We start from the raw sequence: 27,990 nt of genomic DNA on the forward strand, positions 1-27,990 counted from the left end.
CATCAGCCTGACATCAGCCTGACTACTCCCTTCAGCACCAATCACCTCACTAAGTTCCTGTTGTCACCGAATTGGGCTGGAATCGGAAAACTCCCCCACATGTCCTGCTGCTGTTCCAGTACAAATTAACCCATTTTGGCATCAGTGTCTTTGTTCTCTGCATATTTCTCCCAGTAAAATAACCTCCTCTGTGCTGTATAAAGTATAGCATTATTATATATCTTATCTAGGGCTTCTATTTCTATGTTCTAGAACATGTTCAGTGTCTCCAGTCTTGAGAGTTATGGCAACCATATCAGGTGAAATAATTAAGCAATAAGGCTAGAGGAGGTGTGGTATACGGCCAATATACCACGGCTAAGAGCTGTTCTTATGCACGATGCAACACAGATTAACTGGACACAACTCGGCGGAGTGCCTGGATACAGCCCTAGCCATGGTATATTGGCGATATACCACAAATCCCTGAGTTGCCTTATTGCATTTATAAACTGGTTACCAATGTAATTACTTTTTTTTGTCATACCGTGGTATACTTAAGTGGTAATGCCCGAGAAGCCGGTGTTAGGAGGATATATTGGCATGAGTGTTGTCGGGCCCATGACAAAGTCGAGTGCCGGCAAACCGTACCAATATATCCTCCTAACACCGGCTTCTCGGGCATGATCACTTTTATACAACGGGTTACCAACATATTCAAATAATGATTTACACATTTATTAAAAATGTTATTTTTATGAATTTATTCATTCTGTATCTATGGGCGCTCCCCAGTCATTCATTCTAAATGTTATATTGCCATACTGGCAGGCAACGTTCTTATCCCTTGCTTGCTAGCTTGCCAACTACGGCTAACTTACAACCACGTCAAACGGTGCAGCCAGAATAACAACAAAGTAGCTGCATTTGCAATAACTGTTCTCTAGTGACATTTATTTGGATACATCCATAACAATGAGCTAAAGAGGCACGACTTCACCTAGCATAGAAAATGTGCTCTCTATGTCAGGACACTGTTGTTCAGGAGTGTTAGTAAAACGTTTACTGTTGACAGGAGAACAAGAGGAGACAATAGGACGAGGTGGATATTGTTAGTAAAACGTTTACTGTTGACAGGAGAACAAGAGGAGACAATAGGACGAGGTGGATATTTTATAATAAGGCCGTTTAATTACATGTAAAGATATCTTAGTAAAATCTTGCAGCAAGGCTCTTTCAGTCTGACTCCTAGTGAATCGTCCGGAAAAGAGACAGTTTCCAGAAATGTTCAGTACTATATAGTCAACAAGCAAAGTAGGTAGATCTGCGAGTCCGGCCTTCCGGTTGGTCGATCTGGGTCTTGGGTAGTCCTGATCAGGCCTGGTGTCCACGTTCCATTGGTTCCTGAGAGTTCTTTGTCCTGAGGTCCAACCATGGGTTGGGTGTGTCTGTGTGATTGTCATGGGGGAGGGGAATTGTGGGTGCCGTGTATATGTCCTATGTGTCCAGCATATGTCCAAGAGAAAGAGGGGGTGTGTATGTTGTGTCAACTTATAGGTAATGTTGAGAAGTTGTTAAAACAAGTTACCAATATCTAATACAATTTCTTACAGGAGCTAGTCAACAACAGATCTATATCAAATCACTGAAGCTGGAAAGACCGCAAACTAGCTGCACTTTGTTTCATTTGACTTGTTTTCTATTGACATTTATTTTTATATATCTATAAAAATGATACTGATTCATGATTTCGAATGGCTGAGAAAAGCTGCCTGCCTGTCTGTCTCATCCCGACACGTCCATTACTATGCGACAGCTGGAAATAGAATATTGGAACAATGCTGCAAATGTCAGAGACAGACAGCAAGGTTTATACAACTCTCCGCTGTTGAAAACTAAATGTTAGTCTAAAAGAAATGTGAGAAAATGTCTAGATGTTTTTGATAGTGGAGATCAAGTTTATAAATTACCTGGCTGGGCTGATAAAACAGTGGATTGCACAGTCACATGGAACAGAGTGAATAGGCATTTTAAAGTCATAGATTTAGTCGGTGGTAACTTGTGGTATAGACACCAGATTGAACGCGGTTTTAACAAATCAGCATTCAGGATTAGACCCACCCGTTGTATAAGATCTGATATACCATGGCTTTCAGTCAATCAGCATTCAGGGGTCAAACCACCCAGTTAATAATTGGATTGTGATCACAGCAGCATGTCGAATTGGATGAGGTATCCATGATGATATGGTTTCCTGTCATAGCAGACAGCTGCAGTACATGGAGTAGAAGAAAGATGACCTCGGCCACATTCTGTCACATGTACATCTGTCAACTCAACTACTTCAAATGGCCCAGAGGCTCAGGCACTACAATCCACACTAGCCTCTAGCCTGCAAACATCAGAATCCTCCTGGATTTAACAAAAATTGTTGGTGTAATCAGATTAATTCATGGTGAGTTTTAATTTGTTGCTGTCAAGAAATATCAGGCTTTGGAGATAAGTTATGGATCTCTGCTGACAACGTATCAAAAGCTGAATAAAACAGGATGCATCCTCCTCCACTCATCTGGGATAGTGAAGAACACGCACTGAACTGTGTGTGTGTGTAGTTGACAGGATTGTGGCATTTAATTGTGAATGTGTGTGTCAGTGTGAGATGAGAATCATACGCTAAAGTCCTGGAATGAACTATGACCCTTCCAAGGTAGGATGACATCTCTATAACTCACAAGTAGCCTAATGCGGCTACATTTGAACACGCAAGAGGGGTGACTAACTATGTTGTTACCACTATAACACTAGCAGTATATCACACAGGCTTTTTATTGATGCATTGTATTTTACCAGGCAGATTGATTAAAAACAAATTCTTCTTTACAATGAAGGCCTGATGTAACATATTTATCTCCATCCATGAGTTCTACTGGAGTAGACTACATGGTGCCAGCTGGTGTTGATCCATGGTAGTGGTACAACCATCACATGACTGGGTGAGTAAGATTAATTGTTGCAATCTTATAGTAGCCTAAGCCATAGAGACAGGACACATCAAAACATGCATCTAAATCTGAGAGGTCCCTCTCCAGCATTGATCCTCCTGTGTTTTCAGCAGCACTGTAAATGTGAGATGGAGTGACGGCCCAGTGTAACGATGGGTTCTGACAGCTAAGCAGAGGCGCAGTCTTGGCTGAGAGCGCCATGTGTTGTGTAACCAGCCCATTGTTACCACTCTGGACTGTCAACGCCGTTAACATTCACAGGAATCAAATTGAGCCAGTCAGCCAGGGCCATGGACAACTGTTGGCTCCTTATGTGCAGGAAGCAACAGGGCTGGCGAGATAGGATGAGGGATGGAAACAGAAAGACACATGGGCAAAGGAAGGCATTGAGCCAGAAAGAAAGAGACAAAAGCTGAAGATAATTGAATCATGTTTTTTTTCTTCTTTCTTTACAAAACAAAAAAAATACACTGTCACACAGACAAGGCCCTTAAAGCTGTTCTATTTGAGCTCTGCTCAGTCCTTCTGTGTGTGCCCTGTTTGCAGCAGAACATCACTGGAGACGAGTGGAGGAACAGCCACTCCAGGGGAAAGAATGGAGAAGAGAATGAAATGATGAGGAGCTTTAGTCTATTTGACTAACCACTGGAAATGGAACAGATCAGCTGACACAGAACACTGCAGCTTGAAGACTCTTTTGGCACGTCAGCTATATCTGTTATCACACCCTCATAAACACTTCTAAAACAGAGCTGTGTGAGAAATTATTTTAGGCTCAATCTGTGAAGTCACAGGTTCTGAAATGCATTTCGCTACACTCGCAATAACATCTGCTAACCATGTGTATGTGACCAATAAAAATGTGATTTGAAGACCACAGGACCAATCCAGTTAGAATACCTTATTCACAGTTCAGTCAAATAAGATTCATTGGCCCAAATGTATGTATGAACACAGTGGGTATGTAAAGTGTGTGGAATGGCTGTATTACCTCTGTGTAAATTAATATTTACCGTGTGGGAATGTGTGTGTGTGTGTGTGTGTGTAATAGCATAATGACTAGAGGTTCACTTCATATGGAACAAACACCCAGGGCATCCCTAGTGGCCCACTGCCCTGCTGTTACCTCTATCATCCAGGACATTCACATGACTGAATAGTACCCAGGTGCTTTCAGAGGGGAGCCCCCTCTCCCTGTGATGTCAGTGTGGACTGTTGACGTTCTTTCCACACTATTCAGATGGAATGATTTATTCATAATCATGGTAGCATAATAAACATTGAACGCACTGACAGTTAAACCCAAGGCCTCTCGCACGGCATGCACACACCCAACCCCAGCATTCGCTACACTAAAACATTCTTATATCCTTCAGTCTGTCTTTCCTTGGCTTCATTTGGTTCTTTTTTTATCCTTTAATTATATTTTAATATAAAACAACCCCACATATGATGAATCGACTATGTTGAGAAGTGCGCCTCCCTCCCCTGTCCTGTGTGGAGTTGTAGATAGGCGCTTCCCAGTGGAGGCTCTTTATGTACTGGCCTCTTTTCCTCTCAAATGTTCACGTTCTCTTTAACGGACATAGAAGAACCTGTTCTGGAGCCGGAGGGAGACAACTGCACAACTAACCTCCCACCAGAAAAATTATTTAAAAAAAGATTTCTTTAAAAAAAAGGAATAAAAACTGAATAGTCCGAGTGGAGGAGTAGGTTCTGGAAGCTGAGGGGGTCTGGAGCTCTGTATACTGGAAGCACTTTGGCACAGAGCCAATGCCCCAAGTAAGGCCCCACACAGGAGGGTGAGGGACAGACAGCATGCAGCGCCACACTACCAACCAACACAGATACAGGAATGATCAGGGCACGGAGAGACAGACCGAGAGAGATTGAGAGCACCTGACAAACATGTGGAGGAAAAGGCCAGCCTCCCCCATTATCATCACGTTTTGGAGAAGAAAATAAGAAGAGTTTGAGGTGACAACGCCACAGTGGAGAGACTGGGAGAACAGGAGGAGGAAGGGGGTAGAGGGAGTCTGATGGGCTGGACAGAGGAGGAAGACAACCAGCTGACAGAAAGCTATACAACAAATAGGACTTCTGTTCCTTTCCTTCAGAAGAGTAGAGAGGGAAGGTAACACAGGGGAGGGTTTACTACAGTCCCAGAGGAAAACAGGTACAGGTCAGGTAGGGTGTGGTCTACAGGTGAGGCTGGATGAGGAGTTCCGGTCCTGCTCCAGTTAGTTTCCCCCAGCCTGGACGCTCCCTCCCTCCCTCCGCTCTAGTCTGCTGTGTCTTCCCTCCCTGCCCCTCACAGGTAGAGCTCCTTGGCTCTGATATGCGACAGCTTGTCTCTCAGCATGCGGAAGGAGGGCCGCAGCCCCACGTCCAGGGTCCAGCACTGCTTCATGACGTCGTAAACCACCACTGGGCAGCCGTCGGGGGCGTCCATCTTGTAACCCTTCTCCACCCGCGGCACCACCTCCTTCAGGGGCTGAGGAGCGGAGGGGAGGGCGTTATCAACCCAACGACATACTCTCCTATTACGTTCTAACATCCTCCACTGTCTGAACAGTGGCCTCAACCCATCTGCCTGTGCACAAGCTTCACAGCTATTAAATGATACGAAATACATCACTCATCAAGATAGCCCTTTTGCCTTGCATTGGAGAAAGCAATACAGATAAGGCTGATGCCCCTTGCTGGAGTCACCTCACAATGTCATACTTACAATTCTGGGGTAAGGCACACGCCCAAAGGAGTAGATCTCCCATAGCAGGATACCATAACTCCACACGTCTGACTTAGTGGAGAACCTCTGTGGAGGGAGCAGAGAGAGAGGCTGAGGTCAACTACACAAGACACCACAGACAAAGCATAGACTACACCATTTAAACATGCTCCCTCCTTCGTCCAATCCCCTCTTTTCCACCTTTACCTTCTCTCGCAGGGCTTCGGGGGAGGTCCATTTGACGGGCAGTTTGGCAGTGTCCTGTGTGGACGAGGCCTCCTTGGTCAGACCAAAGTCGCTGACCTTGGCGATGTTGTCGTCAGACACCAGCACGTTCCGGGCCGCCAGGTCTCTGTGCACAAAGTTATTGGCCTCCAGGTATTCCATGGCTTCACATACGTCACTGCACAGCAGATGTGAGAGACAGATAAAGAGAGAAACAATGTATCACTCAGCTAAGACAAATAACTCATTTCATTGTAGATAAGTGATACCAATAGCCATTTAAAATACTTTGGTTTCCGGCATCCTCTCCAGGGAAATCACATTATAATTGAATAAAGAAATCCAATACTGCAGAAGTTCCTGAGGATGACTTACAGTGAGAATTTGAGCAAACAGTCTCCTCCCAGCACGGTCCGTCCTCGAGAACGGAGGTAGTCCACTAGACTGCCCTGTGGTGGGGGGAGAGAGGGATGGCTGTCAAACTGGGAAGTAGGAACAGACCCCATCATAAAGGGACAGTGGACTCCAGCCCACGGCCTAGATAGAGTAGTCCCTGGTCCAGCAATAGACTAGACTGAAGTACCTTGGCCATGTACTCTGTGACGATGTAGAGACTGCCCCTCTCCTCTACGATCACCCCCAGCAGCTGAACCAGGTTGTTGTGCCTCAGTTGCCTGCATGGAAGAGAGTTTAAGTGACATAGCTACGCACTAAGGTGTACAGACACAGTCATAAGGTTTTAGATTAAGTGGGTAAGACCATAAAACAGAATGGTTGAGACTTACGTCATGACGGAGGCCTCAGCGATGAACGCCTGGGCCGTGGCGTCGTGTTTGATGCACTTCACTGCCACCTTGGTCCCTCTGTAGTCCCCCACCATCACATCTGAACAGATACATATAGATGTAACACTGGACAACGACACACAGACCTCACACGGGGATGGAAAGAGACGCTTCTTTATCAGCATTGGTCTCAGTTAGGGTCTTTACCTCCAAACTCCCCTTTGCCAATGGTCTGGATGAGCTTGAGTTCCTTTCTGTTCAAGGCCCAGCCGCCTGTGGAGCAGCAACAGAGAGAAAGTCAGACTCTGGTTCCAGCAGAACTAATGAAACATCATCCTTCCCCAGACAGAGCAAAGCACAAGGTTAAAGACTTACTGCTAATTCAAGTGATTAAGCCCAGGTTTCCTGTACTACAGAAGATGAAGACAGACTGAGTCACTGTGTATTCTTACAGACCAAGAGTGACTCAGAATGGAAACACAAGGTTAGTAAAGTGTTCTTACTCCTGGAGAATTCATCCTGGGCAGCCACCGTTCCCTCCATCAGCTTTGGCTTGATGAGTCTGGTACAGAGGCCGTCGGCGTCTTTAGTGTAGTGCTGAATGGAGATAGGCGAGAGAGAACATGGTGAGTTGGATAGTGTGTATATTAACAGGTTCTATAGTCACACTGAGGAGGTAGAACTGCATGTCAACCATATGTCAAAGACCAGACAACAAAGAGCGGGAGTCAAGAAGGGTCTCAGCAGTCTGGGGTAAAAAGGATGCTGGGATTGGAGGGCTAGAGGGGACTCTGCTAATTAACAGGAGAAGCATGGGGATTGTGTGTTTGGTGGTGAGAGGTCACTAACCACACCTTCACTTTTGATACATAATCCTGTCGACACCAACTGATCTACATGTGATCAGGTTAACCAGTCAAACACACCGGCCATCCTTTTGACCTATGATTAGTTTGTTACTCAATGGAGAAGCACTCAGTCATTGAGTGTAATCTGACTGCCACTGTCTGTTTTACATGTGAGCAGCATTCACAACCACCAGAGGGCAGCATGGTATAGGAACTATTGCCTCTGTACAAGCTACTAAACAAATATATTCATGTCAACACTGTATTTGATCTTTAAAGAACCATTATCAAATTAACACATTTCTGCATATTTGCAGTCATGAAACCAAGGTTATATAACTGATATTTGGACAATACAAAAATACTCAATGTGCCTGAATACACACTTGAATCGCCACACAAGTACCCACCATCCATAACAACCCAAGTACTTAACATGTGATTGACTAATCCCTTAAATGCAACAGTGTTTGATTTCCATTATGTGGTTAATAACACAAATGTGGGTCTTTTGACAGGGAAGAACAACTTGTGTGTAGCAATGTGGATGGAGCCTGTTGTGACAGGCTAGTGAGAGTAAGGTGAAAAATAACAAGCTAAAAAATCACAAGAATGAGAGAGATCCAGTCACAGGCGCTATTAGAGAGAGCGGGGGGGGGGGGGGGGGGGGGGGGGGGGTGTAAGGCGAGAGCGAGAAAGCGCAGAAGGAATAAGCGGAGGATTGTGGTAGAGTGATAATAAGATAGAGTGTGCCAGTTAGATGGTCCTCGATGCCAGTGTGCAGATTCATGCCTAGATCCCAGCAGCGCCTCTGGGAAAGAGATGAGCGTTAATTAAAGTGTGATTGCAAACAATCTAGCTAGAAGCCTGATGGAGCATCTTATCTCTGGGGAAGAGACATTTCCCACCATGGCCTCCTTCCTCCCTTAACACACTGACTCAGCCCTACTGCTGTAGTAGAAGCTGTCTAATAGACCACGCAGTAGACGGAGGTCTACCTCCACTAGGACTGGGAAATTACAGGGACCGAACGATATCATGGTACTTAGGTGCCGATTATATATGTATTGCCATTTGATGTTCCAAACATATTGCTCACTATAGGTCTGCTGCAGAGACGAGAGAGCTCAGGAAAAGGAGTTTTGATCAGTCATGGAAATAAGTGCTGAAATCATGTTGGCTCCCTATTTAAAAAGACAGAACAAGCTATAGGATGAAAAAAATACCAGGTATAGCCGACTAGCGCTTGCTAACGTTAACTTAAATCAATACTTGAGAGTCAAAGTATCAATATAATACATTTCCCAAAATAATATTGGTCGCTCTCCCATCAATAACCTCCACCGCCTTCTCTAACTATGTGACTAAGCATCCTTGACGAGTACCTTACCACCATACAGGATAGGCAGAGTGGGAGGGAGTAGCCTAAACAGTAAGAAATAGGGAGCGTTTGGGACTGACAGGCTGACACCGCCTTACCTCCACCAGCTGCATGAGGTTCTGGAAGAACTCCTCCTCGTCGATGCTGAGCTTGCCGTTGTGGTAGATGATGCGGTAGTGCTCAACCTTGCCGTCACAGCTGACACACAGGGTGTAGTCCCCGGGGTAGTTGGTGCTCTCCCTCGCCAGGAACAGACCAGTCTCTGGGGGGTAGAGGAGGCACTCTGCCTGCTCCCGCGTTATCTTACCATGGAACCATCTGGGGATGGACACGAGGAGGAGAGGAGAGAGGGGGAGGGATAGGACATAGAGACTTAATGGACTACAGAAAATTAACATACCAAGGTCATCAAAAGGGCAAAAAGACAAATTTATAAGTAGAGGGGAGATCTACTCATTATTATTATTATTGCAAGCATGCAATGTTGGCCATGTAACACACATACAAAGCCCTATTAAAAGAGTTGATAAACAAATCAGCAATAGACAAGGTAAAGGGGACAACAGCAGTAGATCAGCATAATGTAAGGCAGTGGCATTTCTAGACAGTTGTGCTTAGAGCAGTGAGCCTGTCTGTTTCTCAAGGAGCCAGTGAGAAAGTGCCTTGGCGTAAACAGGAAACACCGACAAATAAACACAGGCAGGCAGAGTCTGAAACTGACACACAGGCTCTGCAATAACAGGAAAATGCAAAGCGGCACAGGGAAGGCAAGACACAGAGCAGGGCCTGCCAGACCTCTATCACAGAGAGGTGAGACCTCACTGAGGAGAGGAGGATTTTAGAGAGAGCAGCATAGAGTCTCTCATCCCCTCAGAACACAGTCTATGAAACCTGCCCCCGGCTGACCGCAAGGCAAGCTGCAGGACACTGGACTTAAAAAGCTCTCTTAGGGAAAACACACGCGGTTCCCTTCTGTGTTTTTGCTCAAGCTATTAAACACGGCCTCCATCTCAACTCATGTACAAGATCTACAGGCTTCTACTGGATAAACTCCACCCCTTTCTTGGCTTTTTCCTTAAGATCATTCATCTCTTATCTGTAGTAGACCCGAACACAGAATCCCCCAGCAGTATGGAAACAGGAGCAGCAGGAGGTCCACAGGGGTCTCTCTGGGGGCTGGTGAGTTAAGGGTAATCAAAGTGTGTAATTGATTTACACACTTCCCTCCCTCCCTCTGTTGCCCAGCACCAAGACAGAGACAGAGCAGGGCCTGTGCAAAGCGGCTTAATGCGGAGAGAGGATCGAGTTGATTAGATCAGCGGAGCTGCTTCTCCATGGACAGCAGCCTCCCTAACTCCCATTAATCTGAGAGCAGGCGCCAGTGAGCCAGCCAAACACTGAGTAACCAACAGCCAAAACACAGGAGGAGCACACAGGAGCTACCAGCCAAACATATGACCAACCAGTCAAACACAGGAGGAGCACACATGAGCAATCAGTCAGACCGTTTAATGAGGAAGCAGGGCATGTAATATGTCATTTGTTGCAGTTTGTGCTATTCATTAGTCATACGATGGGAGAAACGGAAAACAGGCTGCTAAAAGTAAGGGGAAAATAGAGTAAGGAAGGACAGTGTGGAAGGAGGTAGGAGAGACTGCAGTGAGGAGGGGACTGAGGCCTTTTGACAGTCTTCTTTAGGGTGGTGCTATAATTCCCTCTCCTTACCAACAGAGTAGAAGATTACCAGCAGGTGGAAGCAGTGAGCTGCGAGGTCAAAGAGCAGCATCTCTCAGGGTGTGGAGACCAACATACCCAAGAACACAGCTGACTGTTAGTTATATAAGCCAACAGGGAGCGTTTCCCCCAAGACATCTGTTACCAATTCATAATAACATAACCCCCCTCGGACTCACACCACTAACCACTCCTCTCTGAGGGGATCCACAGGGCTGATGTATCATTGCTGTATTTACAGAGTTGGCTCTCCTACAGCTGAAGGAGAGTATGAGGGCAGTGGACTCTGCCCAGTCTCTCCACTGTTGACCTCGACTTCATAAGGACAGCAAACCCACTCACTCCCTCTAGTCAGTTCCCTGTCCAGTGGAGTAGCCTTGCCTTTGTCCTTCCTTGTAACACTTGACTAGTCGCCCTTCCCCACACTGCTTGAGCTTTCCTCTGCTCAGCTGGGCGGTTAAGCTCAGAAGATGGGGATGGTGGGGGAGAGAGTCTGCAGTGTGTGTGTGTGAGAGACACACACCCCTATCAGTGTGTTTTGGTCCAACAAGTTTGAGTGCAGCAACCTCAGCCTTGTCCTGTGTGTGTATATGAGAACTCTGATTTCCTCCTGGCCTCCAGTTTTATACCATTTGCATAAGTTTCTCATTTTTTTTTCTCCCTCTTTTGAAATAGCTGTCCCTTCAAAGAGCCCGATTCAAATCGCAGCGCCAGTTAGCCCCACCCACCGACAGTGGCATGCAGCCACCCAGAGAGCAGAGGAGACAGAAGCGGCAAAAAATAACAAATCAATTACCAACGTCTCCTATCAGGCCTTTGTAACACTCCAACTCTAATGAACTAAGCCCCATATTCATACCTTTATTATACAGTGAAACATGGGAACTTCACAGGTAAGGGCACATCTTACGTGACAGAGCAGCAAGGTACTGTCGTGTACTTACGGCATAAGACTGAGTTTTCCCCCTGACTTGACCCCTTCCCTTTTCTGGACGTAGTTAGCTGGGATGGTGCCCTCTCTGCCCACTGTGTTCTTCGCTTTGTACCAGTTGGGATCCTGAAATAGCAGCAGAAACACCCTTTAAAACCTCTACGGGATCAGTGTCTCCCCCACGGGACAGTTGAGCTAACGTAGGCTAATGTGATTAGCATGAGGCTGTAAGTAAAAACATTTTCCCAGGACATAGACATATCTGATATGGGCAGAAAGCTTAAATTCTTGTTCATCTAACTAACTACACTGTCCAATTTACAGTAAAAGAACACCATGCTATTGTTTGAGGAGAGTGCACAATTATGAACATGAAAATGTATTAATAATCCAATTATGCACATTTGGGCAGTCTTGATACATTTTGAACAGATATACAATGGTTCATTGGATCAGTCTAAAACTTTGCACATACAATGCTTCCATCTAGTGGCCAAAATCTAAATTGCGCCTGGGCTGGAATAATACATTATGGCCTCTCCTGCATTTCAAAGTTGGAACAAAAAAACATGCATTTTTTTTCATGTTATCTTTTACCAGATCTAAAGTGTTATATTCACCTACATTTATTTCACATTTCCACAAACTTCAAAGTGTTTCCTTTCACAAATGGTATCAAGAATATGCATATCTTTGCTTCAGGTCCTGAGCTACAGGCAGTTACCCCCTGACCTAACAGTTACCCCCTCTCTCCACTGGGATTCTCTGCCTCTAACCCCATTACAGGGGCTGAATCACTGGCTTACTGGTGCTCTTCCATGCCGTACCTAGGAGGGGTGCGTCACTTGAGTGGGTTGAGTCACTGACGTGATCTTCCTGTCTGGGTTTGTGCCGTGGCGGAGATCTTTGTGGGCTATACTCGGCCTTGTCTCAGGATGGTAAGTTGGTGGTTGAAGATTTCCCTCATGGTGTGGGGGCTGTGCTTTGGCAAAGTGGGTGGGGTTATATCCTTCCTGTTTGACCCTGTCCGGGGGTATCATCGGATGGGGCCACAGTGTCTCCTGACCCCTCCTGTCTCAGCCTCTAGTATTTATGCTGCAGTAGTTTATGTGTCGGGGGGCTAGGGTCAGTTTGTTATATCTGGAGGACTTCCTGTCTTATCCGGTGTCCTGTGTGAATTTAAGTATGCTCTCTAATTCTCTCTCTCGGAGGACCTGAGCCCTAGGACCATGCGTCAGGACCACCTGGCATGATGACTCCTTGCTGTCCCCAGTCCACCTGGCCTTGCTGCTGCTCCAGTTTCAACTGTTATGCCTGCGGCTATGGAACCCTGACCTGTTCACCGGACCTGCTAAAAAAGCCAACTGACATTTACTCCTGAGGTGCTGACTCGCTGCACCCTCGATAACTACTGTGATTATTATTATTTGAACATTTATGAACATCTTGGCCATGTTCTGTTATAATCTCCACCCGGCACAGCCAGAAGAGGACTGGCCACCCCTCATAGCCTGGTTCCTCTCTAGGTTTCTTCCTAGGCTTTGGCCTTTCTAGGGAGTTTTTCCTAGCCACCATGCTTCTACACCTGCATTGCTTGCTGTTTGGGGTTTTAGGCTGGGTTTCTGTACAGCACTGAGATATCAGCTGATGTACGAAGGGCTATATAAACAAATTTGATTTGAATTACCCAAATCTATGTCATTTTAGGTGAAAATTGGAAGAAAAGAGACCAATCCTTAAGCTTTTAACACAGCTGTATAACTACACAATTCCAGCACCATAACGGTTTTACACAGTATAGAAAGGTGAGCCTTGCTTACCCTGGTGACTCCGATTATGGTCAACACATCTCCTTTACAGAAAGGCAGGTCCTGGTCATTCGTCGACTGGAAGTTGTACTTGGCTACACACTCTGTGCCAGGCAACCATGGCACCTAGGTCACGAGTGAAGAGGAGCTGTTATAAACACTGAGATTGACTACAGTAAAAGGTTACAGATAGTCATAGTTTGGACGAGTGAATTGCATTTGTCATTGACACTCCAGGGAGAAAATTCAATTGCCATCGGGTTACAATAACACATTATTACAAGCATATAAAAGGTCTACTATTCAAAAGGTAGCTATGCTGGTTTGTCCTATACACTGTTCAGACCATATAGCATGTGGGCCTATTCTTTAGGCATTAACTGAGGCTCCCACGTCTAACCGGTGATGTTCGTCTAACCGGTGGTGTTGTGGCATCAGTGTTGTAAAATAACATACAACCATGACCCCTGTGAAGATGTTATCAGTTAGAGGCAATGACAGTACAAAGCAGCAGGTGTGTGTGTGTGTGTGTGTGTGTGTGTGTGTGTGTGTGTGTGTGTGTGTGTGTGTGTGTGTGTGTGTGTGTGTGTGTGTGTGTGTGTGTGTGTGTGTGTGTGTGTGTGTGTGTGAGAGAGAGAGACCGACAAGGTGCATCCAAAATGTCACCCTATTCCCTAGAGGCTCTGGTCATAAGTAGTGCACAGGGAATAGGGTGGGACGCAGCCACTATCCTCATATAACCTGGTGTATTCCTGAAGCAACGCTCTACACACAGCTGTGTGTGTCTGATATCATTATCAGGACACACATCCCTCAATCATTTCCCGATAGGAGTCAAAGAGAGACAAGCGTCACAGAGGGAGCGATGTGAGAGTTATGTACTGCTGTGTGCCAAAGATTAAAATAATTTGGGTTGATAAGCAAATGTGAAGACGGGGGATGCCAGTCATGCTATGCAGCCGCTGGCAGATGACAATCAGACGCACTAATGTCAGTCAGGAAATATGACACGTCTGAAAGGGGCAGTGCACATTAGAATGTGTGTGCAAGTAGGATGCGTGCGTTCGTTAGTGATGCATGGTTTGACTCATAACCTGCAGTCCCTGTGGTTGTATCTGCGTGGCTGAAGGGTGGCAGGTTGAAGAAAGAGAAAACAATACCTTTAGAATTATTTAATTATTTTTAAAGATAGAATTCTTGTGCAATTTATATCAATAGGCTACATTGAGGTTCCCTTTCATTATTTTAGGCTATATGGCATTAACATGTCAGCCTGAGCTTTAGGGCCCAGCTGTACGCGTGTCAAATAGCCTACACGCCAATCACAAAATACTTTCGAGAACGGGCAGAGAAACTTAGAGTTTAATTCAATAAGAAAAAAGCTGTGAAATGGAGAGTAGAAAATAAAGAGAAGTAAGGGCCAGAAAGGTAATGTTTGGGAAAGATTTTGTGAAGTGGTAAGAGGATGATAGCAGTGTTGTGTGATGGATCTGTACAAATTCGACAGTCAGAAGATGGGGACATCAAATAGTCCTATGGCACGTCAAGGGAACTGTAGCCTACTGTTCAGATGGGTTAAATGGAAACTGAAATCTGGACACGACAACCTCTCATAGCCTTAATATGCACTCCCGCAGAAGTAAGCATTTCTTGCAGTAAAATGATGCAATTGTTGGCCACATTTTTACTCAGGAACAGGAGTGCAGATATGATTTTCTTTCAGCATCTTAAGCGAATGCGCAGTTCGATCACACGTCTACAGGGGGTATATTTATTGGAATCATAAAAGCAGATAGTATTTCAACCACATAAAATATGCACCCAAGCAGAACTAAATCTGATCATAAACACAATGGGTCGTATTCATAGCTTTCTATTTCCTTACAACCAGTCAAACTGATGTCATTTGGAAACATTACACAGAAAATCTTCCCCGTTCTTTTTAGATATACAGTGGGGAGAACAAGTATTTGATACACTGCCGATTTTGCAGGTTTTCGTACTTAAAAAATTACAGACCTCTACATGCTTTGTATCATAGGTACACTTCAACTGTGAGAGACGGAATCTAAAACAAAAATCCACAAAATCACATTGTATGATTTAAGTAATTAATTTGCATTTTATTGCATGACATAAGTATTTGATACATCAGAAAAGCAGTATAATATTTGGTACAGAAACCTTTGTTTGCAATTACAGAGATCATACGTTTCCTGTAGTTCTTGACCAGATTTGCACACACTGCAGCAGGGATTTTGGCCCACTCCTCCATACAGACCTTCTCCAGATCCTTCAGGTTTCGGGGCTGTCGCTGGGCAATACGGACTTTCAGCTCCCTCCAAAGATTTTCTATTGGGTTCAGGTCTGGAGACTGGATAGGCCACTCCAGGACCTTGAGATGCTTCTTACGGAGCCACTCCTTAGTTGCCCTGGCTGTGTGTTTCTGGTCGTTGTCATGCTGGAAGACCCAGCCACGACCCATCTTCAATGCTCTTACTGAGGGAAGGAGGTTGTTGGCCAAGATCTCGCGATACATGGCCCCATCCATCCTCCCCTCAATACGGTGCAGTCGTCCTGTCCCCTTTGCAGAAAAGCATCCCCAAAGAATGATGTTTCCACCTCCATGCTTCACGTTTGGGATGGTGTTCTTGGGGTTGTACTCATCCTTCTTCCTCCAAACACGGCGAGTGGAGTTTAGACCAAAAAGCTCTATTTTTGTCTCATCAGACCACATGACCTTCTCCCATTCCTCCTCTGGATCATCCAGATGGTCATTGGCAAACTTCAGACGGGCCTGGACATGCGCTGGCTTGAGCAGGGGGACCTTGCGTGCGCTGCAGGATTTTAATCCATGACGGCGTAGTGTGGTACTAATGGGTTTTCTTTGAGACTGTGGTCCCAGCTCTCTTCAGGTCATTGACCAGGTCCTGCCGTGTAGTTCTGGGCTGATCCCTCACCTTCCTCATGATTATTGATGCCCCACGAGGTGAGATCTTGCATGGAGCCCCAGACTGAGGGTGATTGACCGTCATCTTGAACTTCCATTTTCTAATAATTGCGCCAACAGTTGTTGCCTTCTCACCAAGCTGCTTGCCTATTGTCCTGTAGCCCATCCCAGCCTTGTGCAGGTCTACAATTTTATCCCTGATGTCCTTACATAGCTCTCTGGTCTTGGCCATTGTGGAGAGGTTGGAATCTGTTTGATTGAGTGTGTGGACAGGTGCAGTTAATACAGGTAATGAGTGGAGAACAGGAGGGCTTTTAAAGAAAAACGAACAGGTCTGTGAGAGCCGGAATTGTTACTGGTTGGTAGGTGATCAAATACTTATGTCATGCAATAAAATGCAAATTAATGACTTAAAAATCATACAATGTGATTTTCTGGATTTTTCTTTTAGATTCCATCTCACAGTTGAAGTGTATCTATGATAGAAATTACAGACCTCTACATGCTCTGTAAGTAGGAAAACCTGCAAAATCGGCAGTGTATCAAATACTTGTTCTCCCCACTGTAGATAGCGAGATCTCAATTTATTTAACTTTATATCCCTCACCTGGTCCCTAAATGTCTTTTCTCCGCAAAAGAAGCAGGGATGACAGAACTTTACCGATGTCAACTAGATTGAAGCATTCATTCTATCGATTTAAGACATTATGGTGAGCAAGGATTTATTTAGTCTTCTAGGGCAGCGATTCTCAACTGTTGGGTGGTTGTGAGTGGGTTGTAGGTGTCCACCCCCCAAAAAAGAAATCTAATAGATAAATGTTATAATTTATGAAGAAATACTCCAGTCTAAACGTAAATGGCCAGGTAAGAAAGTGTGTAGAAATGACATTATACATTTAAATCGCAGATTTTTTTTCTTCAACCACATTTGCAATATAGAGCTATTAGCAGCACTATTTTGGTTGCTTGTGTGGTCACAAACCAGTGAGATTATTAACGTTCATCAAGAATATGTGCAAAATGTTATTGGGCTTTAGATTTTCACATATAGTCAGATGGTTGCGGATGGGTTATTAGCAATTGCAAGCAGGGGTGAACAAACAGCTGACTTGTGCACTACTAGCACGCGTGTGTAGGTGTGTTCCTCTCACCTGGATCCCAGACATGGTAAAGGGGGTGGGGGAGAGGGGGGCAGCGGGTGAGGTGTCCTCGGGCAAGTGTCACTGGTCAGCTGGTACCATCAGAGCTGCAGGACAACAGAAGAGAAGATCGTCAATCACCACGTATTGTGGTTCCCTCTGACAGACTAACACCACACTGGAACAGGATGCATGCTCAGCCTGGTAGACAACCACATGTGGTCTGGTCAGTAAACAAAAGAGAACCAGATTTAAAATGTTACTCTGCTTAGTTCTGTTAAACAGCTTCAATCTGCAGTTTACTGTATGTCAACTCAGTCGCTGTGAATAAGATTCACATGCAGAGGAAAAAAATAGCCTACTGTCACTACCTTGTTTTTCAACCAAGGTGCATGAACACTGGCACAACCTCATCTACTGCACAAAAAAAACACACTTAAATGTGCTGTTATAGACTGCAATAGCCTACGTACTAGAATGAGTGAAATATAGGACAAAAAAAATAAGACTGCTCTATGCAGATAAGCATTTCTAAGTGCCAATAATTGTGCCTCTCCACTAGAGGTCGACCGATTAATTAGGGCCGATTTCAAGTTCATATAACAAATCGGAAAATCTGTATATTTGGGCGCCGATTTGCTATAATTTTTTTACACCTTTATTTAATCTTTATTTAACTAGGCAAGTCAGTTAAGAACACATTCTTATTTTCAATGACGGCCTAGGAACGTTCTGCCTCTTCAGGGGCAGAACAGATTTTTAACCTTGTCAGCTCGGGGGATCCAATCTTGCAACCTTACAGTTAACTAGTCCAATGCTCTAACACTGATTACATTGCACTCCACGAGGAGCCTGCCTGTTACGCGAATGCAGTAAGCTAAGGTAAGTTGCTAGCTTGCATTAAACTTATCTTATAAAAAACAAATCAATGACTGTCATTGCTCCAATGTGTACTTAACCATAAACATCAATGCCTTTCTTAAAATCAATACACAAGTATATATTTTTAAACCTGCATATTTAGCTAAAAGAAATCCAGGTTAGCAGGCAATATTAACCAGGTGAAATTGTGTCATTTCTCTTGCGTTCAATGCACGCAGAGTCAGGGTATATGCAACAGTTTGGGCCGCCTGGCTCTTTACGAAATAATTTGCCAGAATTTTACGTAATTATGACAACATTGAAGGTTGTGCAATGTAACAGGAATATTTAGACTCATGGATGCCACCCGTTAGATAAAATACGGAACGGAATAAACGTTTTGTTTGAGGTGATAGTTTCCGGATTAGTCAAAGGTATATGGTTTAGAGAGAAATAGTCGACGCATTATAATTCCTGTAATAACTTTCGGCTGAACTTGAAAGGGGTTCCTTCGTTATTTTACCATTCATGTCTTCCATAGAGAATGTCTTGATCTACTTCAAATAAGGTCTGTGTTTTGTGGAGGAGCAGACTGACAGGGGACCATGCTGACAAGCTCTGCTTTCTGCACTACAACCTAAAACTTCTTAACTGGGAATATTGAAGACCCATGAAAGATGGTGGTTCGTTTTTACATATGTTCTCATGTTATTTGAGACTAAACTTAATATAATACATAAATAAAATACATTAAGTGTTCATTGTTCATTCAGTATTGTTGCAATTGTCATTTTTACAAAAATGTGTGTGTGTGTGAATGATACATATATAAATACATCATTTAAAAAAATTATATATATATTTTTTTAAATCGCCCGATTAAATCGGTATCGGCTTTTTTTGTCCTCCAATAAATCGGTATCGGCGTTGAAAAAAAATCACAATCGGTCGACCTCTACTCTCCACCGTGACCTTCAGAGTGAGGCGAATGCAGGAGAGTTGATCCTCCCAAAGGAAATGAAGCCTTCCTCTGCCTGTTGCCCACTGCTCTGATCTCTAAAGCTAAACCCACCACTATCTCAGCTCATCTGTGTCAGGTAGGCCTCTGTGCTGTGAGAGCTGAATGATCTGTATCTGATCTACAGTAGTAAGCAGTATGATCTGTATTGGCTGGATCTAGGCTACAGTAGTGAGCAGTATGATCTGTATTGGCTGGATCTAGGCTACAGTATGCAGGCAGAACACAGCAGATGCCTGGCCTGAAGGGTGTCTTGGTGGTCTGTCCCTGAGGATGAGAAAGGGGAGGACAGAGAAAATACTGGAGGCACACAACAAGGCCATATGGTTCATGCTGCATCAGACAAAGGCACACACAGCATGGTCAATTCACCACAGGAGGGCCAGTATAGTAGCTCACCAGTCAACACACTGCCTCATCTAACGCGCCCCTCACTTCAGACCGCCCGAGAACAGGAAGTGAGAAGGGGAAGTGGCTGACTCGTATTTTCCCCGATGGCTTGGTGTGGTGGGCAATCAGTGCCCCCCACCTCGCTACAGACAGAAAAAAGGGAGGCACTGGCACTGTGACCAGGGACTCTATTCACTGTCAACCTGTTTTAATAGTGCTGCTGTTTGGCTGTGGTAGTGTCCAGTCTGTCAATGTTATGAACAGCAGCCCCATCCAGCCAGATACTGATTGTAACCCAGTGCTTTCGGAACTCCATAAATGTACTGTAGAATTCTATGCATGACCAGAAGGCCTGGGTGGGCTGGCTGGCCTCATCCATACAACCACTAGTGTATCAATGACCTCACAGCACAGCAGAGCACTGCTAGTCCTACATCCTGTTTTAAAACAGGAAGTTGGCTAATTGCAAATCTGTATGCAAACTGACAGAGCCAAATATAGCAGCTCTGGTATACCCAGAGCTGCTATGTTTTGTTTCTTAACGATGGCGGTTAAGAAAGTTTAGGACCTTCGAAATGGTCGGTAATCTGTTTGTTGACTTAGCTTTCGAAGACCTTGGAAAGGCAGGGTAGGATAGATATAGGTCTGTAGCAGTTTGGGTCAAGAGGGACCCCCCTTTGAAAAGGGGGATGACCGCAGCTGCTTTCCAATCTTTGGTATTCACAGACGACACGAAAGAGAGGTTGAACAGGCTAGTAAATAGGAGTTGCAACAATTTCAGTAGATAATTTTTGAAAGAAAGGGTCCAGATTGTCTAGCCCGGTTGACATCAATCCATTCACACTAGGTCTACATCAACTCATTCAGAGCCAAGAAATACTGCTGAGAAAGCGACACCGTACTACAGACAACCAGAAATAAACTCCATTTTACAAGCACAGCGCTCTGCTGAGCCAACTAGTCGGAAAAACTTTACGCCACTCTCCAGCAAGTGTACAAAAAAAGAAATATCTGAAAGTAAAGCCATCAATCCAAAACCTCTCAGTACTCTTCTCTAGCCATCTAGTGTTGAATGAACACTGACATAGTATCCACAGCAAATCTATTATTTCTACCATGTCATGCTTATGTGTGGTCAACAAGCACTAAGCAAGTAGGTACTGTATACATGTTTGCCAGAAGAGCCTCCCCAGATGGATAGCATTGCTTCAGCTACATGTGAAGTCTTCTTCAGGTGGAGAGAGATCATTCTGCTTGTGCAGTCAGCGTGCTGATTGTTTTCCTGTGCTGGCTGAAGTCTCCATGGCTGCAGCTGGTCGGAAGTGAACAGTAATTCACACTTTCAAAAACAACCACAAAAACCATTATTAGGCCTACAGTATGTAACAACTATGTCAGTGAGAGACAGTGTTGCGTGTGTACCACATTGTGAAAACTCTATTCTGAGTAGTAAGCTATTGTTTCTCAACAGCATATGCAGGTTGCTCCAGGTAGAAATGGATGGTGCACAGAGGTGAGTTCACATTTCAGAACTCAACTACCTTACATGACCCGAGTGTCTGGCAGTGGCGGTCGGTGCCGTTCAAGATTAGGGAGGAACTTTTGTTTTTACTGAGCATGGCCTTATTTCTATTAAAGCATATTGGCTGCCTGTCCTTCATATTCCATATCAACGTAACGTCGATAGGTTTAGGCTACTAAATGATACTCTAAATTTAACCTTTACCCATCATGAGGTTGCTACAACGTAGCCTACAAATGAAAGTTCATAACATAGGTGCACAGGTCAAGAGACAAAATTGGAGTAATCAAGGTGAGACAGTGACACATTCAATACGGTCTTGAACACTCTTGCCTGCATCTAGCTGATATGGGGTGTAGTCATTAGTCGAAACAGTTGAAATGAAAACAAAAATGAGTTTCCATTTGGACAAATTCAGGTAGGTCCCTCCCAGTTTTATTCCGTTTGCTTCCATTTAAGACATTTTTGCAGCAGAATTGGCAGAATGAATACACCCCTGACCTTTTGGGCCATTAAAAACCTGCTGTATGTTAAATTCTTTAGGAAAACATTGTCATCCAGAGTCATTTTCCAAGCTATCGTACACAATTTAAATCCACTTAGTTTCCTTAACACAATACTAATGATATCTAAATACTTGTATCATCCCAGCCCTAGTTGTAACCATATTAACGTTATAGTCAACCAAAAAGAACTTACCTGTTAGTAATCCCACAGTCAAAACCAAGTGGACAATCACACAGTACAACAAGCAGTTACACCGGCAGGCCCTGGTGGCAATACAACTGAAAGCTTACCTTGGCTTCACTTGGAAGAGTTGCAGTGTTGGAAAGCCTTGGCCATCTAGCAAACATAAATAGCATTCCGCTCAGAGTCAGGTTGTCGAGTAGCTTTATTAAACTGCATTAGTTGGTAAATGAAAAGGTAAACTAAGAAATATAGAGCTAGCGCTCACTCTCCCTGCATCTCCTTAATTTGTTCACAATTGTTCAACTATCATCTTTGAGTCAACTACTCTCCAGAATTTATGCACTACAGTGCTAGAGCTATAGCTGTACTAGATTCATAACCTGATCCTTTGATTGGATGGACAAGATGTTAATTCTTACTGCAAGGGGTCTGATCGCTTGGACGACTTCCTTCAGAAGTCAAAATTACTGTGCAAGTCCATGGAAGGGGATGAGAACCATGAGCCTACTAGTTGTTTAAGTCAATGTAGCCAGAGGAGGACGGAAAACAGCTGTCCTCCAGCTACACCATGGTGCTACCGTAGAGGGTGCTGTTGAGGCTACTGTAGAAATTCATTGCAAAACAGTGTGTTTTAATCAATTATTTGGTGACATGTTGATGTTATGTTGGGAGGAGTTTCATGGTAGGCTCAGAGGTTGCAGGTGTGTTGGTGTGTGCTGGGCCTGTAGCACAGAGTTGGTATTGTAGAGTTTACTGGCAGCAAAGAAAGGTACAGGGAGAAATATGGAAATGTGACCTCCTGACTATGCAAATACAGAGCAACAGCTCACACTACAGTACACACATTCACAGCTCAGTGGAGGGGTCCGATGTTGACGAGACAACAAGTGCATAACTGTTCACAACAGATGACTCAATAAGTTTTGAATGTGAAAAAATCTTTTCACTATTGATTAGCCTAACCACAGCAAAATCACAAGATAAATTAACTATAAAACATGTCATTGCACAGAGTATGGAAATCACAAGTGCTATGCACACAAGTGAGAGATCATTAGTCTCTTTGCACAGACGCATAGTGTAAACAATCCTATGGTGAGAAGCACAGTGTCCAGTGTCATGACTGGTGTCCTCACAGCATCTACATTCTACTAGCCTTACTGAGTGAGGAGAACTGAACATGGACCCTCCCTTGCAGAGCAGAGTGCACAGTGGAAGTTTGAGGCATTGTGCTCTGTTACGAGTGTTGGTGGTTCTAAAGCAGGGCACTGACAGACAGTATCAGGGTGCTAAACTGCTCCAGTCAGACAAGGCACATGCCTGGCTGTCACGGTGTTGTCTGCTGCATCCCTCCTACTGTCCCTAATAGCAGGAACCAGGAAGTGGGCTACAATTAGTGTTAGCGCAGTGAGACACGATGTGCCCTGAGATAAAGCAGCCTGGCTCCCAGAGTCTAATATGCCCTTCTGTTCTTTTCATCTGTCTGCCCTAATCCTGTGTCCCACTGCCCCAGCATCACAGAGAGAACAAACACAACGTGAGCTCATGAGTAACATGGCACTTCCACGACAGGACCAGGTCAGCACCCCTAGCACAGAGAAGACAGACACAGGTGACTCCGAATATCTCACATGGCAATTTCTCTGGCAAAATACTGTTTTAAAAGCTGGCAAGCTTCCTCAGGCTAGGTGTTTGTCAACGTCTACATAAAGGCACCACAAGGGACACACTATACTTACAATTGGGTTAGTTTCGGTATACAAATAGAATACACAAGCCTTTGATTGTGGGGAATACACAAGGCTAAAAGTAGAACAAGCGCAACAGCGAGAATAGAATGATTATATTTGAGTGAAGTGATCAGCCTAGATCTGAATTCCTCTGTTCAAGAGTCATGTGGAGCAGCTATGGGAGGAGAAAGCCATCTGAGGGAGAGAAAGGAAAATACAGAGGAAAAGATGGTAGAGAGAGCGAGCGAGAGGCCTACAGGAAAATAGAAAGACAGAGGGAGGTATGTGGGCATCCCTTCGTGGTGCTCCACTCCACTCCTCCACCTCATTAAACAGAGCACGCCTGGCTCTGCCATCTGCTGCACGCCACCTTTCCGTCGCTCAATTCTCTTCGTTTTTAGACATGGTCCGTTCTTCGCAGTCCCACTGAAACGGCTGGACCCATCTGTTGTTTATCTTGTTCTCCTACTCTTCGTTTCAGGGGGATAGACAGATGAACAACAACAGGCTGACTACATGTGAGAGGAGAGGTAGAGAGCTCGTGTTCAAACTGCCGAGGTCCTGACCTGACCGCTTCAGTCTTCAGCTCAACTGTCAGCCTGGCCTGACTGGATCTCATCTAGGCCCATCAGTACTCTAGGCTAGGTATTCCAAGCCCATACAAATACTCACTACTAGACCTTCACCATATTACTATTACCCACAGATTAAAGGTTGAGACAGTACAAGAGAGCTGATGCTTTTCTTGTGGCCATCTGAGCATGAGACCTACACTCAGCAAATAGCCTAAGGTACTGTAGTTGTATTAAAGGCCCATAGCAGCCATTTTTATATCCATATCAAAATCATTTCTGGGTAACAACTATGTACCTTACTGTGATTATTTTTGACCATTGTGTTAAACAAACTAAAATAGCTTCTTAGCAGAGACCAATTTCTCAAGCAAGATTTTGCTAGGACTGTCTGGGAGTATTCCGAGTGGGGAGGGAAAAAAAACTAGCTGTTACTGGCAGAGAGGTTTGGAATGCTTTCTTATTGGTCTATTAACTACTTTACTGCCTGGTGATGTAACCAGGCAGGCCAAAACTCCATCCCATCAAAACGGACAGACATGTAGGCGGTATTTTCAAACAGCTCTTACACTAAAAAGGACATTCACCCTTTTAGTATTACTCCAATCTCAGTGTGGCAATATACAGTAGATAGTTAAAGTTGGAAGTTTACATAAACGGGTTTTAATGACTCCCAAACTAAGTGTTTCAACCACGTCACACATTTCTTGTTAACAAACTATAGTTTCGCCAAGTCGGTTAGGACATCAACTTCGTGCATGACAAGTCAATTTTCCAACAATTGTTTAGACAGATTATTTCACTGTATCACAATTCCAGTGGGTCAGAAGTTCACATACACTAAGTTGACTGTGCCTTTAAAGAACTTGGAAAATTCCAGAAAATGTCATACTTTAGACTAATTGACATAATTTGAGTCAATTGGAGGTGTACCTGTGGATGTATTTCAAAGCCTACCTTCAAACTCAGTGCCTCTTTGCTTGAAACCATGGGAAATAAAAAAGAAATCAGCCAAGAAAATTGTAGACCTCCACAAGTCTGGTTCATCCTTGGGAGCAATTTCCAAATGCCTGAAGGTACCACATTCATCTGTACAAACAATAGTACGCAAGTACAAACACCATGGGACCACGCAGCCGTCATACCGCTCAGGAAGGAGACGCGTTCTGTCTCCTAGAGATCAACGTACTTGTGAGAAAATCAATCCCAGAACAGCAGCAAAGGACCTTGTGAAGATGCTGGAGGAAATAGGTACAAAAGTATCTATATCCACATAACCTGAAAGGCCACTCAGCAAGGAAGAAGCCACTGCTCAAAAACCGCCATAAAAAAGCCAGACTATCCTTACGTGCAGTTGCAGACCGTAAAGATCGTACTTTTGAGAGATGTCCTCTGGTCTGATGAAACAAATATTGAACTGATTGGCCATAATGACCATCGTTATGTTTGGAGGAAAAAGAGGGAGGCGTGCAAGCCGAAGAACACCATCCCAACCTTGAGGCACGGGGGTGGCAGCATCATGGTGTTGGGGTGCTTTGCTGCAGGAGGGACTGGTGCACTTCACAAAATAGATGGCATCATGAGGGAAAATTGTGGATATATTGAAGCAACATCAAGACATCAGTCAGGAAGTTAAAGCTTGGTTGCAAATGGGTCTTCCAAATGGACAATGACCCCAAGCATACTTCCAAAGTTGTGGCAAAATGGCTTGACAACAAAGTCAAGGTATTGGAGTGGCCATCACAAAGCTCTGACCTCAATCCCATAGAAGATTTGTGAGCAGAACTGAAAAAGTGTGTGCGAGCAAGGAGGCCTACAAACCTGACTCAATTACACCAGCTCTGTCGGAAGGAATGGACCAAAATTCACCCAACTTATTGTGGGAAGCTTGTGGAAGGTTACCCGAAACGTTTGGCCCAAGTTAAACAATTTAAAGGCAATGCTACCAAATACTAATTGAGTGCATGTAAACTTCTGACCCACTGGGAATGTGATGAAAGAAATAAAAGCTGAAATAAATCACTCTACTATTATTCTGACATTTCACATTCTTAAAATAAAGTGGTGTTCGTAACTGACATAAGACAGGGAACTAGGATTAAATGTCAGGAATTGTGAAAAACTGAGTTTAAATGTATTTGGCTAAAGTGTATGTAAAGTTCCCGACTTCAACTATATAAAATAGCAAAATCATGTTTATGTCTGCACTGGGCATTTAATACCTCCAATATAACACCATAAATTCCAAGGCGGAATTGCCAGGGAACTCACAATATTATCACCATACTTAGGTACCGATGCGATATGTATTGCGATTCTATATGTATTGCAATTCAATAGTGCGATTTGATGTTCCAAACATATTGCTCACTGCTGCAGAGAAACAAGAGACCGCATGAGACAGTTTTGATCTGTCATGGAAATACAAGTGCTGAAAACATGTTGATTCCCCATTTTAAAATATTATGGAGAACAAGCCATAGGATTCAACATACCAGAATTTTGGCAGCGGTACAGCCGACTAGCTCTACCTTACAAAAAAAAAAAAACATTTTATTTGTATTATTTATTTAGCCTAGGCTACACACACGGAGTCAAAGTATCAATATATCGTTAAGGAGCTGTATATCAACCCGCCCCCCCCATCACTAATAAAATTCCCCATCCTCTATTCCATTTGTAGAAAAACATGGTGTAGAGTGAGCGTGTCAGAAAGTCTCACAGGAACGACATGTAGGCAGCAGTATGCACTTGAGTTCAGTACAGTATGTCATGCAGAAGAAATGGAGGGGGTTGATCTGAGTAAATGTGTAGCCTATTTTGACAGCACAGTCATAGAAGGTGAAAGGCAGCAAGAAACCCGTTCCCTTCAGAAGCTGCAGACGAGAGACCGTCTATTGTGTTAGCAGCAGCAGAGCCGCCACAGCAGCTCTCTTAGCTGTGGTCTTAAACTCAGCACATGCAGGCAATTTGCTAATCTCATTCTATTTATAGCCTCTGCATATCCAGGAAAAGTGAGACTGCATTCATTTTCATAATTGCATACATTAGGTGTGTGTGTGTACGTATGAGGGGATTCTCTCCACCCACAGACTGACAGAGATGCTACAAAGGAAATTATTCTGGGGAAGGTGGGCAGACAGCTGGAGGGGGTGGGGGCTGGAACCCCTAGTTGTCAAGCAGCATGGAGGCAGAGGAAAGGGGAGGAATGCACGCTAAGGAGAGGGTGACGAAGGAGTTCATTGAACAGAGACAAATCGAGGCAGAAGGAGCTTGAGCCATGAAAGGGGATTTGGGAGGCTGAGACAGTGTGAGAGCGAGTGAGAGAGAGAAATGACTGCGCTCGGTTCTGACAGAAGGGTACCGGCACTAGCAGCCAAATAGACTGCTGCAGTGTCTTAAACACGCAGAGAAGCAGTCTGCCTGCCTCAGTCAATGTGCCTCACTGCACAGCTCCCGACTCCATCTACAGGAGAAGCCAGAGTAATAGGTGACAAAGAGCCTCATCACACACAGCAATGAGAGGGTTCAGCAGAGCAGGGCCCTGATACAACGCAAATCACTCATCTCCAACTGACAGACTGTGGCAGGGGAGAGTGAGGGAAGAAGAGTGACAGGAGATACAGAGGAAGTGAGGAAGATGTACAGAGAAGAGAGGTTGTGGGGTGAAGGCCTATCCCATGCTGCTGTGGTA

General features: G+C 44.4%; 1 protein-coding gene across 2 annotated transcripts in view; it reads right to left on the minus strand.

The window, feature by feature from the left end:
• Positions 1–1,144: 1,144 nt before the first annotated feature.
• Positions 1,145–27,990, minus strand: part of LOC129834689 (tyrosine-protein kinase CSK-like) — a 39,763-nt gene continuing 12,917 nt past the window's right edge. For both annotated transcript variants that reach the window (XM_055899906.1, XM_055899907.1), the window contains exons 2-13: positions 17,526–17,620; positions 13,437–13,550; positions 11,630–11,742; positions 9,050–9,269; positions 7,226–7,319; positions 6,930–6,995; positions 6,723–6,822; positions 6,521–6,611; positions 6,313–6,386; positions 5,920–6,115; positions 5,713–5,799; positions 1,145–5,475 (exon numbers count right to left, since the gene is read on the minus strand). In XM_055899906.1, coding sequence (XP_055755881.1) covers positions 5,293–5,475; positions 5,713–5,799; positions 5,920–6,115; positions 6,313–6,386; positions 6,521–6,611; positions 6,723–6,822; positions 6,930–6,995; positions 7,226–7,319; positions 9,050–9,269; positions 11,630–11,742; positions 13,437–13,550; positions 17,526–17,540 — 1,353 coding nt within the window. In that variant the 5' untranslated portion in view covers positions 17,541–17,620 and the 3' untranslated portion in view covers positions 1,145–5,292. The remainder of the gene's footprint in view (positions 5,476–5,712; positions 5,800–5,919; positions 6,116–6,312; positions 6,387–6,520; positions 6,612–6,722; positions 6,823–6,929; positions 6,996–7,225; positions 7,320–9,049; positions 9,270–11,629; positions 11,743–13,436; positions 13,551–17,525; positions 17,621–27,990) is intronic.

This window comes from Salvelinus fontinalis, chromosome 35, assembly GCF_029448725.1.
Source record: "Salvelinus fontinalis isolate EN_2023a chromosome 35, ASM2944872v1, whole genome shotgun sequence".
Taxonomy (NCBI): domain Eukaryota; kingdom Metazoa; phylum Chordata; class Actinopteri; order Salmoniformes; family Salmonidae; genus Salvelinus; species Salvelinus fontinalis.